The sequence below is a fragment of the Babylonia areolata genome, chromosome 4 (assembly GCF_041734735.1).
Source record: "Babylonia areolata isolate BAREFJ2019XMU chromosome 4, ASM4173473v1, whole genome shotgun sequence".
NCBI classification, from domain to species: Eukaryota; Metazoa; Mollusca; class Gastropoda; order Neogastropoda; family Buccinidae; genus Babylonia; species Babylonia areolata.
Genome location: NC_134879.1, coordinates 35645461 through 35665881, shown reverse-complemented (window position 1 = coordinate 35665881; position 20421 = coordinate 35645461). Strand labels below are relative to the sequence as shown.

General features: G+C 44.6%; 1 protein-coding gene across 3 annotated transcripts in view; it reads left to right on the top strand.

Moving 5' to 3' along the window:
• The first annotated feature begins 6274 nt into the window (after positions 1-6274).
• The window catches only part of LOC143281116 (uncharacterized), a 58977-nt gene continuing 44830 nt past the window's right edge, over positions 6275-20421 (top strand). For 2 of the 3 annotated variants that reach the window (XM_076586094.1, XM_076586091.1), the window contains exons 1-2: positions 6275-6905; positions 10415-11007. In XM_076586094.1, coding sequence (XP_076442209.1) covers positions 10740-11007 — 268 coding nt within the window. In that variant the 5' untranslated portion in view covers positions 6275-6905; positions 10415-10739. The remainder of the gene's footprint in view (positions 6906-10414; positions 11008-20421) is intronic. The other variant, XM_076586093.1, reaches the window with a different exon arrangement.

Below are 20421 nucleotides of genomic sequence, written 5' to 3'. Positions count from 1 at the left end.
AGAAAAGCTCCACCAATACTACCGTCAATTAACATTGGAAAAATATGGGCAAGAGCAGACAACTGACAAAAAGAAACAAACAAAAAATCAATTGTCGTTTCAGTGATAGCTATCGCGCAAGGCAGATATCAGAAACAATGTAACGAAGCCAGGGATTTCGAGAAAAAAACGAGAAAAGAAATTGCATGGATCAAGCAAGCAGACGTCAATGGTAGGGCTTCCGGCAGATCTAAAATTTGGTGACACTGGACCTCGCTGTGTGTTCTGTGTTCTGTTAGTGGATGAAAACATGAATGTGAAAAGTACATTCATCAGCATCTCTAACCAGCCCACTCTAAGGAGCCACTTGAACAAATAATTCATACTGATCCTCCAGGAAGACAGTGCACAAGTGACGGCAGACATAAAAAAAAAATTAAAAAAAGAAGAAAAAAAAGATGAGAGCTAAACACGCCCCAAATCCTGATCCTGATGTTCTGTCCAGTCCACCACAGTCGCTTGACTTCATCCTTCTCGAGAATAATTGGCACTGAGAAGTGACCCAAATGCGAATAAGGCATCGCATCAACTGTGTCTTAGGCCAGTCTACAACAGAGCTTCTCTCAGCATGGAGTCAAATGCTACATGGAATTTGTCACCAAGAAAACTGAACTGAATCCAGAGTAATTCATCTGCAGTGTGGCTGCACAATGTGCGTATCTAAAAAAGTGTTAATGTGTTGCAGGGAAATTTTCAACGTTCTTCTTCTTTAATAACTGGCATAATGGAGGGGGGGGGGGGGGGGGGCAGGGTAAAGGCGAACGGAGTAGGGGCCACCACACTCACTATTTCAGGCCCTAGTTTGTAGTGGGTGGGAAGGGCAGGGAAAGTGTGGGGATTGGATGGGGGGGTGGGGGCGTTGGTGTGTGTGTGGGGGGGAGGGGGGGCGGGGGGGGGGGCGGGGAACTGGGAGGGGGGGGGGGGGGTAAGGTCAGATGGCAGATTTGAGGCCCGCCACTAAGGCTGATGTTGCTTCCTCAGGTGGGAGCTTGTTGAACTCCTTGGTGGTACGTGGGAAGAAAGAGGATTTCCTGTAGTTTCGGTAGCAGGACTATGTGGCATACCGGTATTCTCGGGAGCCTTGTAGGCTTTGTCCTTGGTGGCAGTTGAGCCAACCTTGAGATTTCATTGCAGGAAGCCAAGGGTCTTGCTGGCTTTATTTGCGACGTTGCTGGTGTGTTTGTTCCAGCTGAGGTCTGTGGAGATGGTAACACCTAGGTACGTGGTATCATTTTGCGGCTTGAGCGTATGGACACGTAGATGGTATTGTGCCTTCCATTGCTTGCTGAAGTGCAGTACTGCACACTTGTCCGGGTGGAAGGACATCATCCATCTTTCCTCCCAGTCAGGAAGCTTATCCAGGTCACTTTGCACATCATGTTGGTCGGCGGCTTTGTTAATTGTCTTGTGTCGTCTGCAAAGAGCCGTATGGTGGAGGTCAGGCCCTTGGGGAGGTCGTTGATGTACAGCGGGAAGAGGCAGGGGCCGAGGACAGAGCCTTGAGGGACTCCTGACTCCACAGGCACGAAATCCGAAATGGCACCATGCACAACAACTGCTTGCTTTCTGTCACTTAGGAAGCTGTGAATCCAGTTGTTGATGTTGCCACTGATTCCGGAGGACTGTAATTTGTGGGTCAGGAGTGAGTGGGATACTCTGTCGAAGGCCTTGGCGAAGTCCATGATTAGCATGTCTGTCTGCTTGCCTTTCTCCCTGATGTGTCTGATCTCATCCACAAGGCCAAAGAGCTGGCTGACACAGGATCGCTTCTTCCTGAACCCATGCTGCTCTCTGCAGATAATGTTGTTTTTCTCTGCAAAGTCCATGATGGTGTGGACGATGATGTGCTCCAGCAGCTTGCCAGGTACACTTGTCAGCGAGAAAGGGCGGTAGTTTTCTGGACAGTAGCGTTCACCCAGCTTAAAGATAGGTGACACATAAGCTGTCCTCCAGTCTTGTGTAACAACCCCCAAGTCGATCGAGGACTGGAACAGTAGCGTGAGGGCAGGCGTGATCTCGTTGGCCAGCTCTTTGAGGATTTTGGGGCTGATGCTGTCAAGGCCGGGGGCCTTCGTGATCTTCAGGTTCCTCAGTAGCTTTCTGACTCCCTCCTCCCCAAAGGTGATGGAGTCGCATGTAGGTCCTTCAGGGGTGGGGCTAAGCCCTGTCCTAGACACGAAGTCCTCTGGTGTGCATGGGGATCTTTTGCTGGATGCTGACTGGAATTGGCGATTCAGGATTTCAGCCTGGCCTGGGCGTCCGTCACCAGACGTCCGTCAACCTTCAGAGGGAGGCGTTGGTCGACTCTGTGCACTTGGCTTTCACATAGGCCCAGAGACCTTTGGAGACCCCTTCGCCTTCTACTGTGTTGTCCTCGATGAGGTGGGCTGTGTGGGTCTAGTAGTTTCTGCTGAGTTTGCGCTGGGCTTCGCGCTTCAGTTCTCTGAGCTCCTGAAGGTGGCGTGGATCGCCCGATTTCTTCCAGCAGTTGTATGCTCTGTCCCTCTTGCGGATGATCACTTTGGTCTTGTAGTCCACCCAGGGCTTCCCATATTTGGCCTTTGGGGTAGCATGGGGAATGTGAGAGTGGACGATCTGATAAAGCCCTTCTTTGAAGGTGGACCAGATCAGTTCAGTGTTACTGCTGGTGGTGTATGAGGCAGTAATGGAGTTGGAGAGCTCGACAGCAGCGAAGCGCAGTGCAACCCAGTCGGCTCACTTGTAACAAGGGACAAGCCTCTTAGTGTTCTTGCGGCGCTCTGGTTGGATCTGGAACTCCATGTAAACTGCAAAATGATCAGAGATTCCAGGGACTCCTTCAGTTCGTGGGGCCAGCGTGGGAAAATTTGTGACAAAGAGGTCGAAGGTGTTCAACAATCTGGTGGGGAAAGTGACCATCTGTTGTAGGCCGTGGTCCCTCAGGAGGTCCAGGAACTGTGTGTGCAGTCTGGGGTACACACTGGGGGACTTAAGACTGCATTATGCCCAGTCAGTGGAGGGCAGGTTGAAGTCGCCTCCAATTACCAAGTAGGCATTCTGCGAAGAGACACGCTGTACTGCAGATGACAAGCAATTTAGGCTGTCTGCGTCGCCGTCTTCTGGCTTGTAGTAAGCAGCCACAAAAAGGTTAAGACAGCTTTCCAATCTTTGCGTGGGCGCAAGTCATTGTTTTACTGCATACAAGCCACACTGAAAAAAATATGACAGGAATATAATGTCAGCAGGATCCGTGTCTATTTTTTGCATTGGTTTTATGCATCAGTTTTTAAATCATTAATCAATGGGTCTTTTTTTTTCCATTTATTGGCATACTCATATATGCACTCAGTTTATTATTTTACTTATTTACTCATTTGGATATGAGTGTGTAGGGAGCAAAGGAATGTGCAGAGAGGAAAAGAGTTCGAAGAATGACTGAAAGTCATTGAACGTGGTCGATTTGTTGCTTGGGGGACTGACATTGGCTTTAAAGGGGGATGAACTCGCGGGTTGTCATTGGAAAAGGCGTCTTGTTACTTCCCTTGTGACCCATCTGCGTGCAGGTGGTTGTCGGGGTGAGAGAGGACTACAAGCTTGATACATTTGGGCCAAAGCTTGAAGAAAAACTGTTCAAACTGTTTACTGACAGTCGTACTAAACCATATAAACGAAATAACATGATGTTGAGTTAAATTTTTAAAATATATTTCAAAGTCTGAATATAAAAAGTACACAAGCAGGATAAAAGGTCACCTGAGAGGACGGAAAACGCATCATTCACTGATTGATAATAACTGCATATCACATTTTGAAGGATAACATTTAAAGAAGTGTGCTGTTCACGAAAGGTTGGTCACATGTATTTCATCCAGATGACCTTATAATTATCCTATATACCTGTCAGTGCATGTATTTCAATTTACTATATCCAGTTTACAGCAGTCGTTTCTTTTTACTTTTACTGGTTGTCAGAATGTATTCACGATATGACACAGCCTGTACTCGCACGCTCTGTGTGTTACATTAAACGCAAGGTATGTTTGCACCGAGCGGGAGAGCTAACAAGATAATTGTACCAGTTACATCCTGGAACAGGATTGTGAAAAACGTGATCATGACTGTAACAAATAAATGTTAACTGGCAATGATAGAAAGAAAACCCCGGTTTCAGCCGGGGAGGGGCGGAAAACAGAATTATGTGTGAATTGATAATAACATCGGACCGTGTAACACACTGATGTAACTGAAGACATGCCTTGTCCGTCTAATCTCTCCACGGATCCCCGCACACTGCATTCTTTTCATCACTGTCCCAGCAGTGTGTGTGTGTGTGTGTGTGTTTCAACTTCGTAATTTTAAAAAATTTTTATCTGAAGTAAATAAAAACCACCAGAAACAACTTGTGGCACCTGGCGAGGTTTCCGTGCAGAATTCTGGTATTGGATGACTATAACGATTTGCTCAATGTGCTGAAACTGAAACTCATTGTGGGTGCATGAAAAATGCTTTCTTGCCATCACCCTACGTAATACTTCCCATTCAAAAATCGTGCCTTCGGGAGAGAGTACGATGGTGTTATTATTAGATTGTTATTAGATTAGGTGGCAAATATTGGGGAGCGGGGACATTAGGGAGTCGGTGGGAGGGGGAAGGGGAGAGTGGTGCAGGGAGGGGATATCCACTCAGTCTGATGGTTCCACGACAAAGAACGTTTTGTGATCGGCAAGAGGTGGGAGGGAGTTTTGTAGGTGGCGTGTTACAAATGTTGTATAAGACGTACCGAACACAACGGATTTCAGCCGAGTGTCGACTCAGCAGCAGTGCAGAGTCTCCTCTGAATTGTGGCCTTAAGTTTGCGAGAGAATGACTGAGCATGGCTGACTGTGTAGGTGGAAAGTTTAAAATAGAAGTAACTGATTCACATGGTAAGGAAAGTTTGATAGAAAAGAAATCACATTAATTAATAACCATTAATTCAGCTCGCCATATGCGACTGAAAAGCATTTGCACAAGGCAGGCCCTCAGAATGTAGGTGTTGTGCGTCGTTATGACTGGAGGGGATTCAGTAGTGCAGAACGAGGCATTGAAAGCGGTATATAACACCATGAAATGACTTTTGTGTCGTTCCATTCTGTAGACTCTAGTTACGTTGTTATTTGATAGGCAGAGGTGCGGGTGTGCACGCATTTTTCAGTTCCATGCTATGTCCTACTCGTCTCGCCGTCTGTCTGTCTGAAATTTCAATTTATTGTGCACTTTTACAAAATACAATGATGTAATACTTAAGCATCTGCAATCTCTCTCTCTCTCTTGGCGTTGGGGGCGCGGGGGGTGTGGGGTGGGGCTGTGTGTGTAAAGTAAGTTGGGAGACTCTGTGTGTGTGTGTGTGTGTGTGTGTGTCGGGGCTCGTGTACGTTTATGTGTATTTGTGTTTTCATATCTGAAACTGTATGGTTGTTGCATATCTGTTATGCATGTGTGTGTGTGTGTGTGAATGTGTGTCTGCATGTTTTACATCTATTTGCATATTTATCATCATTATTGTCTTTTTCTTTTCTTTTTATTTCTAGCCATTGTTATTATTTTTATTGTTGCTGTTGTTATCATCATCATCATCATTATCATTATTAGCTCTATTTTTTCTTTTCACAAGGCCTGACTAAGCGCGTTGGGTTCGCTGCTGGTCAGGCATCTGCTTGGCAGATGTGGTGTAGTTTATATGGATTTGTCCGAACGCAGTGACGTCTGCTTGAGCTACTGATACTGATAAGAGCACACACACACACACACACACACACACACACACACACATACACACACACGCGCGCGCGCGCGCGCGCGCGCATTTACACTCACTACGCACATACATATCCACAAATTCCATGCTTGGCTGTCTGTCTGTCTTATGTGACACACCTTCATACACTACGAATTTGTACCTATAGCCTTCTGTCCACACACACACACACACACACACACACACACACACACACAAAACCATACATACAAGAGAGAGAGAGAGCAACCTGGCCATGCTGGTACCTGCAAGTGCATGCATATCACAAAGCAGGAAAAGGAGGACGGAGGGCAAGAGGGACAGACCCTTCCCTCGCTCGCTCTGTCAAAAGCGTGCCGACGACTCCACATAACCTAAGTGGGCGTTCCATAGCCAAGGCTGCTACCACGTAGGCTACATGCGTCCCTTCCCCTTCTCTCTCTTTTCTCTCAGTTTCACTGCCCGTTCTTAAACGGATTTTTTCTCTTCTTCTTCTTATTCTTCCTCTTGGCTGAGTGAGTGTCTCGACAGCAACAACACACGCGACAGCAACAGACTAGACGTCGTCAAGACTTGATTCACCCATTCATGATACGAAGCGCTACCTTTTAACGTGGACGTATGTATGTATTGCGAGAAAACAGTTTCGTCCCGTTCCTGAATCACCTGCTCAGTTGACGACGACGTTACAGTGAAAACTTTCTCAGCACGTGTGGTTGGTTTGTCTGTGGTCGCTTTCGTCAGTGGTCGCCAGTGTTACGGTGTGTGTGAAGGATTCGGTGCTGGCGGCTTGTGTGGTGGTGATGGCAGTGTTCGTGGACTGAAGTGAAGGCAAAGCAGGCCACAGTACACTAATCAGTATGTGAGACGGATTAGGAAGTCTGTGGGATGGGTGGGGAAAGGAATATCACATTTCTACGCTAAACCTGGTGACATACTTTTGACTTGCAAAACCAGTCGCGAAGAGCTCACAAACTAAGCCAGAAGTGTAGGACCCACGTTGTTTTGTTTTGTTGTGCAGTGTGGTATGCATGCGGGGGGGATGCACTTGTGGTCGTCAGTTCGTGGTCCTGTTTCTGTTCTAGGCTGGATCGATCGGATTTAAGCTGTGGTGAGTATGCAAGCTGCCTGCTGTGCAGCTGACACGCGTGTGCGTTCAGTTTGTTTGTGTATGTGTGTGTTGTTTGTGTGTGAACGTAGCTTTGGTAACAACGTACGATATAATACAGGTAGCATAATTAAAAATGTAGGAGGATGAGGCGTGTGTGTGTGTGTGTGTGTGTGTGTGTGTGTGTGGACAGGGTAATCTTGAGCGTAGCTTTCGTTTCAGTGATAGTACAGGTAGCATCGTTAAGAATGTCAGGGGAGGAAGCGTGTTTGGTGTGTGTGTGTGTGTCTGTGTGTGTGTGTGTGTGTAGCTGTAGTTACATCCACATTGACAGATAGCATCGTTTGTGTCAGAATTGTAACACAATTGGAAGTCGTACGAGTTTCTTATGGGGGAGGGGTGCGCGCGCTGGTGCGTGCGTGTGTATGTTAATTGTTAGGGAGGGTGGAGACAGAGATGAAAGAGAGAGTGCTTGCGCAGCTGTTTCTGTGTATTATGTGTAACCTGAGCACAGCGCGCGCTGATCCGATTCAGTCTGTATACCTCAGTGTAGCCGACTCAGAGTCCATCAGTTGATTACAGCGACACAGGTAGTATCATTAAGATTGTATAAGACAAGGAATGTTTGTTGGATGAGTGTGTGAGAGAGAGAGAGAGAGAGGGGGGGGGGGGGAGAGTGGAGTAGATACATGTCAGTGAAGCAGGCGTTTCTGCATGTTCGTTTACGTGTAACTTGAATACTGCGCAGATCGATTGACCTGTTTCCGTGTGTGTGTGTGTGTGTGTGTGTGTGTGTGTGTGTGGTGTGTGACCGGAATGTACGTCAATATACATTTCAGTGAGTCGACACATACATAAGATCCTAATGTTTAGGCCTAGACTGCATTATTTGTTCATTCCATTAGATATTCGTTTGAATAATTGCTTGTTTATTCATTTTATTGTCAATGCGTTTGTTTGTATCTGTTTTCTTTATTGTGTAGTTTGTACATCATTGTAAGTTTAGCGCAGCTGTAGGCCTTGTACAGATTTCGCAAAAAGTTAAGGAACACTTTATAAAAGCAGACATGTTTTCATGATACCTTAAAGAAAATTGAGTGATCTGATGATTTGAATTATGCAGGCTGCACGAATTTAAAATGGATTAAAACTGACCCCTTATTGAATACAAAAACGACTGTTTCACCATGAACAGTGTGAAAAATGCGTTTGATAAATGCGGATGCTTCAGCGAAAAAGTTTAAACGTTATTCAAAACGACAGCTGTGGTTTTTCATTGTAAAGAATGAAAGTGCACGTTGAGGAAACCACCTCTGGTTGTGTGTGGTGCTCAATACATTGGTTACATTCACTGCTGTTTGCCGAAACTTCGACATCGGTTCTCCGTGTCACACAGTCCCCAAGAAGAAAACAAAGTTTCCAGGTGGTTCTTAACTTTCTGTGAACCATGTATTTGATACCGGCTGAGTGCCTTAGCACACCAGACAAGGCCCGGCGCAATACGTGATGATGGAGATTTGTTTATCTTGTTTTCGCGACCGATGGTTCGTTGGTCTTTGTTCAGGCTATTTAATATCGTTGGATATTGAACAGCAATGATTAATGAAATATGGGCGTGACCACTTCCAACTGTTCGATAAAATCCCTTTTTTTCATTTTTTTTTTTCATGGATCTTCTTTCTTTTTATTACACATTTCGTTATGATATTTTACTCATTTTGGAAAGAGCTTCACCTTTCCTTGCTCTGCCATCCTTCCCTGAAACATTGTGAGGCTGGAGAGTGTTACCAGTTAATAGTCTGGATGACGTTCACCCCCCCTGCCCCCACCACCACCCCCACCCCTCCACACACGTACAAACACACATATGCGCGTGTGCGCACGCACGCACACACACATACGCAGCTAAAACGCGCGCATTCGCGCGCGCGCACGCACGCACGCACACACACACACACACACACACACACACACACACACAGGGCAAGGTATGAGAGAACAAAGAGGAAAGCACAATGTGAATGGAAATTCTCACGGTTTTGTTTACGCCAGAGTGACAGACAGGTAGCAGAAACTGACACCGTTTTTTTGCGGTTGGTTGTCATTGGGGGAGGAAGTTGTCAGTTTCCTTTAAGTTTGATGCACGTGTATGGGAATGGTGGCAAGGGAAAGGGGGAGAGGTGTGTGTGTGTGTGTGTGTGTGTGTGTGTGTTCTTCTCGATTGTCAGTTAGTGTGTGTGGTTGTGAATTTGCACACATGCTTGTGTGCATGCGCGTACACATGTCAGTGTAAGGGATTGGGGTGCCTCTGTATGTGTGTGTATTTTTAGACGTTTATAAGCATAAATCTTAAAGTCGTCCTCTTAGATCTTCAGTATGTTTACAAAAGTGCTTGGGAAACTTCACATGAACCCGGATGTCTTGCTTTCGAGTATTTGTGAATGTCGTTTGAAAACATGAAGAACATTTCTGACGTTAACCGAAATCTTTATGTTCATACTAACAAGCTTCACATGAACCCGAACGTCACATGAATCTCATCTGTACCCGAGGGTGACGACAGGGATCTCAACGCTGTCCATAGGATGTGTCAAAAGAACTTCACCAATACTCAAACGATTTTTTTTTAGATGATCAGTAAGCCTGCGTACCATTTGTCGAAGTTAACGTGGATTTTAAAATGATCTTTTCATGTAGGTAGGGTTCGTACGAAAGCATGAATTTACTTTTAACAAGTTCACGTTTTACAGACCCTCTACAGTGAAGCTGACAGACTCATCTGATGTGAAATATAAACATAGTTTGTACTGTTCTTATGACACTTCGCATGGACATCGCTGATCGAGATTCATGGCCTCATCTTGATGTTGTGTGTCAGCAACCTGTAGGGTTCTGGTAATAGCTGTTAGATTCTTGTATTCTTGTCAGCGACACAAAAGTGAGTGTAAATAAGCTTTAAAGAATTGTTAAGAATCGTGAAGGACATCAGTTACTGAAGTTCACGCAAAGGTCTTTAAATTTCGTGTAGGGGATGCGTTGAGGTTCGTGTGACCTAATGTTTCATGTGAAGCTTGTCGAGAGTTTTCTGTGAACATCTTGAAGGTTTAAGAGGGCGTCTTTAAGATTCCTCTGTGTAAATATTGGTAATGTTCCTGAGAGCATTCTCTTTAATGGTTTATGTAAATGGTTTAAAGATTTTGGTATTTATTTGTAAATAAGATTTTTGCGAAGTTCTGTTATAGTCGTCTAAACATCGTTGTGGTTCGTCTGAGCAATTTGTACAACACATTTTTCCTTCCCGGTCACAAGAGACAGTTATGATGTCACATCAGTTTGTGTCTTCAGCTATTCAGGTTGAAGAGTGTGCCAGCTACTTACACTTAAGTGTGATTTTGCGGAAGAAGAATAATGATTTAAGAATAGAGTTTGGATAAAACCAGAACAACAAAGTGAAAGAAAAGCGATCCTCGTCAGAGGAACATAATTGTGTGAACTATTTCTCTTAACAACAGGTTCTTATTGCAACGACAGCAACGATGTCAACGACGGCAGCTACAACTAAAAGTTGAACAACAGAGATAATTACCTATAATTCATACTGAACAGAAACCGCAGCTACAGCACTAACAGCCGTAACAAGAACAACACCAACAAACGCAGTATAGCAGTGATTACTTTAAAGCAATGTAAAGTTATGTGTGACAGAAGAAACTTTACACAACAGATGTGATTTTTTTTTCTTTCTGACGACAACAACAGTAACAGCAACCAAAAAGCACCAAACAAAACAACAACAACAGCTGCCAGCAACGCGGAAACGAGAAGAATACCACCAAGATGGCTGACAACAGAACTACATGTGAGACTAAAGGAGGTGGTGGAAGTCACGGTCCCAGGTGGTCGAGGTGGTGTTTCGTGTGGTTTTCCTGGTGGTGGGTGTGGAGTAGCCACTGTGCGGCGGTCAGCGCGGCGGAAAACACTAACCAGCAGTGTGAGGAGTGTCCGGACATTGCAGTAGCCGTGGTGGTCAGTGTGTTCGTCACGTTGATCGTGGTGGCTGTGGCACTGGTCATCGTGTACCTGGTCCTCAGGAGACGGAATGGAGGTGAGTTAGCTTTGGGTGGTGTGTGTGTGTGTGTGTGTGTGTAGTGTGTCTGTGGAGGGGTGGGGGGCTGGGGAGGGGGGGGGGCAGGAAATGTGTTGGGGATGTTGTGTGTAGTGGTGTGGGGTGGGTAACGTGAGTGAATGAGTTTGTATATTTCTATCCTTGTGTCCCCACCCCTCCACACACTCTTTTTTCTCTCTCCCTTCCCCCTTCTTCCCCGCCATCTTCTCTCACTCGCTTTGTGATCGTGTGTCTGTGTGTTACCTGTATGTGTGTTTGTCTGCATGTCTGTGCACGGAATATACAGTACGTTATGTTTAACCAAACAACCGTGTGTGTATGTGTGTGTGTGTGTGTGTGTGTGTGTGTGTGTGTGTGTGTGTGTGTGTGTGTGTGTGTGTGTACATATAATCTCTGTTTCCTGCCTGTCTCCCTATGCGTTTCTCTGTCTCTGCATTGCGATGGCAATGAGTGTTTGTGTTTATGCGTGAGTGTGTATGCGTGAGCGCACGTTAGTGTGCGAGTGTGTTTGTCCGCCTGGTAAAAAAAAAGAAAAAAAAAAGGTTTTGACTTTCCATTTTCCTGTATCACGTCAGTTGCAGTTCTGTGAATGATGGATTTGCACCAGCCATGAAATATTTGTGTCTCTCAAATTTGATGGATTTTCCGATTCACTGGCGTAATCCTTTCAATTGCAGCATTCGAGACTTGACGGCACTCATGGCATTAAAAAAAAGTTTGCACTGTGTGCCTATCTGAAAGCATACACACACTCACCACCCGTAGGATCGGACTGTTCCTCTTACTCCCCGCATCCCTCCTTCCCCTGTCCCCTCGCACGCACACACACACACACACACACACACACACACACACACACACACACACACACACTCACACACCACACCACACCACACCACACCACAACACAACACAACACACACACACACGCACGCACGCACGCATGCACACACACACACACACACACACGCACACACATTTACACGCACGAGCGCATGCGAATAGACGTACATATCCACGCACGTACGCATGGACACAATTATTCACATGCACGTACGTGAACACGCACGAGTGAGAAAGAACGAGAGAGAGACAGTTGATCCGCAGCAGCACCATTAAGACTACCGCCTCACTCTGTCTCGTGTTTCCCACTTTTTCATTGCCTTCCTCCCTGCTCTCTCTCTCTTTCATTCGCTTTCAAATCCTGTCGTAGTGTGATTTAATAACAGGCCTTTGACAAGAACTTCATCAAATGCCAGTTTACAAGCCAACTTGAATGGCGAGGATTGCTGGTCAACATACACACAAATGCATATCTGTATTCACGAAAAGAATTTTTATCTCTCTGCCTCGAACCCCAGCCCACAAGTCGGCTCCGCCCCTCCCTTTTCCCTTGTCTCTCACTTTTCGTCTGCTGTTTTGGTGACATGCCACTTGTAATAACCTTTTATTTTTATTTTTTAACGACGATTCGAAACCAGTTTGTTCCCCATAGAGTATTGCACACACCCTCAGCTGTGTTTTGACATGCATTGCCCATTGAGCCTTTCTGTCTCAGTGTCTCCGTCTGTCTGTTTGTCCGTCCGTCTCGTCTGTCTGTTTGTCTGTCTGTATGTCTGTCTGTCCGTCCGTCCGTCCGTCTGTCTGTCTCCCTGTCCGTCCGTCCGTCCGTCCGTCATGTCTGTCTGACTCTCCCTCCCTCCCTCTCTCCCTCTCTCTCTCTCTCTCACCATTCATCCTCCCTCTTTCACTCTTTGATGTCAAGCACTTCACCATAAATACATATTATTGTACACGCCCTTTTCATTGTGCATAGCATCCGGAAACGAAACAACCATGAAATAAAGATTGCCACTTACTTCAAAGCATTGAAATTCGTAGGTCTGTGGTTGATCGCAGAATGTTTATTTCAGATGTCTTTTTATTAAACTACATGGCATGTGTGTGTGTGTGTGTGTGTGTGTGTGTGTGCGCGCGCGCGCGCGCGCGCGTGCGTGCGTGCGTGTGTGTGTGTGTGTGTGTGTGTGTGTGTGAGAGAGAGAGAGAGAGAGAGAGAGAGATTTCAAATGTCTGTTCACATTACCCCTTTCATGAGGGACCATGGGCATATCTTTTGTTTATTTATTCATATATTTTATTTTATTTCATTTTGCATGAATACAATATTTTACCTGTATTTATCCTTCTCTCTATCTCTCTCTCATGCTCTGTCTCTCTGTGTCTTTGTCTCTGTCTCTTTCTCTGTTTGTCTGCTGTTTGTTTGTCTCTCTCTCTCTCCTTCTGCCTAATTCGTAAGCTGTGCCTTTTTGTTGACATAGCGTGTGAAATGAGATGTGTGTGCAACAGAGTTAAAAAACAGATTTTTAAGTGTTCTCTCTCCCTCTCCCTCCCTCTGTCTGTCTATCTGTCTGTCTGTCTGTCTCTTTCTCCCTCCACAACCCTCACTCTCTCTGTGTCTCTCTCTCCCTCCGTCTGTCTGTCTGTGTCTCTGTCTGTCTCTGTCTCTTCACGCTGAAGACAGAGTGAACAGCACGGCCTGTCCTTAGCAAAAAGCATTACTCTTGGGCTTTTTTTGTTTCAGTTTGTTTTTTGTTTCAGCTCACTGTTGTGTATTTTGTGGTTGTTTTGTTTTTCCTGATTCATTCTTTTTAGATTTGTGTGCAACATGTTTGGGAACCCAAACGTATACAGGCAGGTGGCCTTGCATTAAGATTCCGGAGTTCTCTCTCTCTCTCTCCCTCCCTCCCTCTCTCGTGCGTTCCAATGTGTGTTGCCCAAACGATCATGCGAAGTACACGAGATGTGTTCACCAAGTTGGGTTTTTGTTGTTGTTGTTTCTCGCCCCCGTTGTAATGCTGAGTGGACAAGAAGACAAAACGGTCATCGTCATTCTCATTGTCTCTGTCTCTGTCTGTCTCTGTCGCTGTCTCTCTCTCTCTCTCGTGCCTGTGTGTGTTGCTCAAGATTAATGGTCATGCGAAGTATAGGAGATGTGTTTACCAAGTTTGTTTTGTTCTTTCTCATCATAAAACAACGTTGAATAGACGAATGTGAGTGCCACGCAGGAAAGCGTAGATGCACTTTTCCATTTCATTACAAAAAAAAAAAAAAAAAAAAAAAAAAAAAAAATTATATATATATATATATATATATATATATATATATATATATATATATATATATAAGCATCTGTCAGGCGTGACTGCCGCAGGAATGCCCCAGAGGCCATTCCTGAGATCTGTGCAAATCCGGAGAGAAAATGGGGGAAGGGGAAGGGGGTGAAACTAAGGTATGCTGTCGCCGCCAACCCTATTTTCATCCGTCCCGATGGTTGATGGAACCAACACTTGTGCCAAACATTATGTTTTACTTTGATCCAGTTGAGAATTAATTATGGGTCATTTTGGTGAAATCTATCGCGCTTTGAATTAAAGACAACAAACACGCAAAAGCGCTTTGAGATAAAAAGCAAAAACAACAAACAAAATCAGTGATTCACTCCTGTCCTCGGGAGCGTACCGATGTTCCAATGGCCCGATCCGACAACATTATCTTTTTCACGCTAAACCTTGTTTTAACAGAGAACCCCCCGTCCCCTCCTCGACCCCCTCCCCACCCGCCCCCTTCACTCTCCATAAACGCACATAGACCCCCAACTCCCACCCAACACTGACACACACACACACACACACTGGTATTCGCGCGTACATGGACACCTCTACCCCCACACAGACGTACGCACACATACGCGCGCGTGCGCGCACACACACGCACGTACACACAGAGAGATAATGAAAGGCCCGTTTGTAACCTGTAGTCACACACACCCACACACACACACACACACACACACACACACACCTCTCTTTCTCTCTTTCACGCACACACATACACACACATGATCTGTGTCATGTCCAGCCACGGGGCCGTTCGTCACTTTGTGCAACAAAAACAGCAACATTTGACAAAGTTCCCCCCCCCCCCTTCTGACATTACGTCAGCTGATGATGCGGTGACACACTTGATGGCTGCAGTTGATACATGTTATTTAGATCCGCTCTTTCCAATAGACAAAGCACCAAAGACTCGTCTCCATTACGTGCAGATACTACGTTTTGTTTCATACCAGATGTTATGCAAACAGGAAACACTGTTCTTTCTTTTGTGTGTTTATGTGCCATTTAAGAAAAAAAAAACAGTTGATATTGATCACTACACAGCAATGAGACATTGGTGATTCCTGCATTGTGCCACTGTTAATGGGGTTGTGAATCTTTTTTGTCAGCTTTCCATCACATCGGGGGCTTTCGCAGCCCCCACACCCCTCCCCTCCTCCAGGCTGCAGTACACTTTATTCCTTCCTTCCTTCCGTATGGTGACCACAATCACATTTTGATTATTCTGTCACTATAATTTAATGGGGGGTCTGCAGACAAAGGCACTTACTCAAAAGATAGAAAAGGACCTTTATTTCGTCCGGCTGGACTACTCCGGCTAGCGAAGCGCTCCCCTGGGATAAACCCCAACAGGCTCTTGCTCCAACCCGTCATTTTCTGCTACTTTGATCCATGATCCCTACACTAAGAATTATTAAGAAAATCACCCAAAATCCTCTCTTTCTTTGGTGTTGGTTCACAGGGGGAAAAAAGAAAACAAAAGCAGAGAGAGAAAGTCAGTTGTTATCATTTAGAAGCCACTGCGACACCTACGATACAAAAGTACCGGTGGTATTGGCCTCCATAGCTGTCAGGGACAGTCCCGAGTTGTTTTGATTCAGCCCCTCTCACATCCTTGTGAATGGACAATAAAAATTGTCATCGTCATTGTGTGTCTGTCAGTCTGTCGGTTGGTCTGTCTCTTTCACTCTCTCTGTGTGTGATTATATGTTTAAGTGCCTCTCTGCGTCTCCCACCCATATTCCTCCTTTCTCTCTCTCAGTCTCCCACCCATATTCCTTTTTATGCAGAAATGCCACTGAGACTGAGGTTCATTTTGTACTCTGTTGTCCTGCCCTTGATAATCTTAGATTTCAGTTTATACCAGCCAAGTATTATAAAAACCCTAGTGACTTGAAACTTTCATTACTTCTGGCTGTTAGAAATGAACTTGTAATAAACAATTTTGCTGTATTCTTATACCAAGCATTCATAAGAAGAGAAATTGTTAGCTCATGACCAGTTACGTAGTATTACTGTTATACTATGTTATTTTGATAATCACTGCTTACGTTGTATTCAGTTTGGCGCTCATGTTTTAATGTTTATATCCTGGCTTATATATACTATTTTCTTCCATGCTAATATATATATATATATATATATATATATATGTTGTTATGTTCATACCCCTTCATATGGGGCTTTGGCCTTAATGAATGAATTCCAATTCCAATTCCAGTTCTCTCTCTCTCTCTCTCTCTCTCTCTCTCTCTCTCTCAGTGCCAAAGTGTCGCAAACCTCTTACTAGTTTATGTTGTTTCAATTCTGTTTTTTTTTGTTTTTGTTTTTGTTTTTGTTCCATTTTTATCTGTTTTGCACCATTTTGTTCTGATTAGTACCTACTATGCCACCAGAGCTTTTCAGCAAATGACATTAAATATTTCAGTGTTCTCTCTCTCTCTCTCTCTCTCTCAAGCTTATGATATGCTATATGATTTAGATGCTAGAGGCAGAGTGAACTGGGTAACTAAGATTCGCCATTGTTTGTTTGAATATGGATTTGGATTTGTTTGGTTAAACCAAGGTGTTGGTAGCATCCAGGCGTTTGTCGGTGTGTTTCGACAACGTCTGATTGATTGTAGATGGCAGAAGTGGTCTGATCATATTCAGAATAGTGAAAGATTTAGTTTATATAAGAATTTTTGCAGTGTGTCTGATCTGAAACCTTACTTAGTGTTGAATATGGATAGACATTTAAAATATATGACGACAAGATTTAGATTAGGTATTACAGAATAAGCGGTCCATCATTACAGATACAGAATATGTAACGACAGTGATCTGACCTGTCCATTATGTAAAGAATCACAAGAAAATGAGATACACTTTGTTCTTTGCTGTCCAGCTTTAAGGAACATTCGAGAGGAGTTTATTCAGCCTAAATATTATAGTAAACCTACGTTGTTTAAATTGAACTTATTGATGTCATCTACTTCCCCTGAAGTTGTTCGCAATTTTTCACTATTTTTATACAAAGCTTTCAAATTCAGAGAAATGGCTACTTCGTGAAAACGCTGTTTGTACTCATTTGTTTGTTTTTTCTTTTATTGTTCTACACATTGAACTGTAATGCTGGTATATTTTTGTTTGACTGTGTTTATTGATGCTCACAGTGTCGTGATGTATTGCTTGTAAAATAATGTTCACATTCCCCTTCATAAGGGGCCTAGGCCTATACATGAATAAACCATTTCTCTCTCTCTCTCTCTCTCTCTCTCTCTCTCTCTGTGCCCCCTTCCGTCTCTTTCCTCACTCCCTCCACCCTCCTTTCTTCCCTTCACCCTACGTTATCTTCCCAGTCCTCGTGCATGAAAACCAGTGGATCGTACTTACGAGCCCAAATCGATATCGATTATCATTTTCAACGTGAGGGTTCTAGCAATAGATGGCGATCGATCAAAATGTCTGATGAGCGGTGTAGTATTTGTTGTTTTTGTCCCGTCCAGGTGAAACTGACCGTGGTGGAACTGTCGCTGTGCGCGTCCGCGTTATTGTCGGTGTGTTTGTTTGTTTGTTTGGGTGGGGTTTCAGTGGGGGTGGGCGGGTGATTTAAAAAAAAAATATATATATATATATTTTTTTTTTTAGGGAGAGGTTGAAGGTGGCAGATGAACGCGCGTGCGTATATATGCGTGTGTGTGTAGAGGTAAGGGAAGTTATGCCTCCCCTTATCGCTGTGTGTGTGTGTGTGTGTGTGTGTGTGTGTGTGTGTGTGTGTGTGCGTGAGCGCGCGCGCGCGCACGCGTGTATTTTCCGCGGAATGTGCATGCACGATGGTGTGTGGTTCTGAGAGCGCTCGGATGACATAACCCTTTTGTTTCCTCCAACGTCGTGTTTGGGCCATGTGGATTGTGTTATCAACTGGCATGGATTGTGGCCAGTTGAACGGCTTTTTTTTTTTTTTTTTTTTTAATTCCGGAAGCATAACATTCATATTCATTTGATGTAATGTATGTCTGACATGTAGGTGATTCACGCATGAGGCCCATTTATTGTCCTTTAGAAAAAGCCTTTTGCATTATTTAGGCTGAAATGCTTTTTTTTTCTCTTCCCCCCCCCCCCCTCAAGTCACAAACCGGTTTCTATGGTCTAGCGGCTGTGGCATTTAGCCTGTACCGCACCTGTTTAGTTTCCTCTTCTGGATTATTGCGTATCACGAAGTTCCTATTAAGGAAAAATAAAGATAAATTGAATTGCGCTGTATCTTTGCCAATGCAGCCTCTCAGTGAATGGCACAGACGGGCATAATGTTATGATATGAATCTAAAGCATGACACTATATATATATATATATATATATATATATATGAAAGAATGGTATCATGCCAGATACCAGATTCTTCAAGGCCTTTGTAACGGAGTGTTCATCAGTCGTGGCCTATACTGTTCACCGAATATTGAAGGGTAAATATTTACAATATGCTACACTAAATTAATGTTGTGTGTTCGCGCGCGCGCGTAGGTGTGTGTGTGTGTGTGTGTGTGTGTGTGTGTGTGTGTGTGTGTGTGTTATCAAAACATTACATAATCTGACAGTAAATGGTCGCTGTGATGTGTGTATGTGTGTCAGTGAATATATGTGTATGTGTATGTCTGAGTGTGTGTGTGTGTATGTCAATATACATACATATATATATATATATATATATATATGTGTGTGTGTGTGTGTGTGTGTGTGTGTGTGTGTGTGTGTGTGTGTGTGTGTGCTGAAGATTAGGATAGGCATGGGGGATTCCAGTTGTTCAAAATACACTGATAATCGGGCACTAACCACTGAAATGTCACCCGCGCCGGCCGGAAGAAAACCAAACCATCGTACTTAATTCACCACAAGTTATCGACTGAATTATCGGACAAGAACGTGCTCTTCCTTTCTCCATAAAACAGATCATACGTTCCCAAATCTGTAGCTTTACCACCACCTGGGGACCAACAGGAGCGATTTTATGCACGTCTGCCTCCTGGCTCTATAAATACCGTCTGATCAGCTTGCACGAACACGCCCGGTCTCCCCCACCCCTTGTGGTCCGAGAAAGAGCGGAAGTTGCAATGCACTGCATGCTCACTGAAAGAGTTGTGAGTGAGTGCAGAGGTATGGAGCTCTTCTACAAGTCCCTGTTTGGTCAAAAAGGGGTGAGAGTGATTTGTTCATTTATTTGTTTTTATTTGTCTATTCAGTCGTCTCGCTGTTTCAACGTCAACGCCAGTTCAGTGGCGTTACTCGCACGTCACTCATTTTGAAGTCTTCCCCGTACACAGACATACCCTGGGTCATCTGTCTCAGCCCCACTCCCAGCAGTCCACAGGGAATTGTAGGTGTTAGGTCGCTAGGAGGCCACACACCCGAGGAAACCCTGCACTGCTGCTCGGCAGTAGTGTGTTCAGTGGTACCTGCTATGATTCAGCTTAACTCTCTCCATACGAACGGCGAAAGAGACGACGTTAACAGCGTTTCACCCCAATTACCATCATCAAAATATTGCAAGCGGAAGGCTCTTATACTGAAGAGGTGAATGTTGACAAAGAATACCACAATTCTGACGACGGAAGCTAAATGTTGGGTCATTGAGACACCCACTGGACATCCGAGGGGTCTGTGTAGAGGAGAAGAGAGGACTGGCCGTACTGAGTGAGTTAACTCAGAATACTACCGACTAACCCCCTTCTTGACGACATTAATCGCTCAGACGTGGGGTCAGACTGGGTGAGCATCTACTTGTGAGCTGGGGGATCACCACTACGTCCCTTCCTCAGCCTCTTTATCCAGGAGTTTGGAAGTTGCATTCAATGATTCTGTAATAATAGTTGCGGTTCTCTTTGTCGCTCTTCCACTCACTCTCTCTGTCTCTGTTTGTCTGTTTCTCTCTCTCTCTCCACCCCCCTCTTTGAATATATATATATATATATATATATATATGTGTGTGTGTGTGTGTGTGTGTGTGTGTGTGTGTGTGTGTACTTCTGCATAAATTATTTCAAACTGAGGATCACTGGGACATACTCTCTATTGTCTAAACTCAAGCTGTTAAGGTGCAGATATGACTCACTCGAAAGCAGACAGCAAAGAACTCGACTCAAACGCCGACCATCATATCAATCGATGACTACACACATCGCGTCCTTTTTAGTAGAAGTAATACTGGGTGATCCGGTGAGAATTTTATGCTGTGTTCAC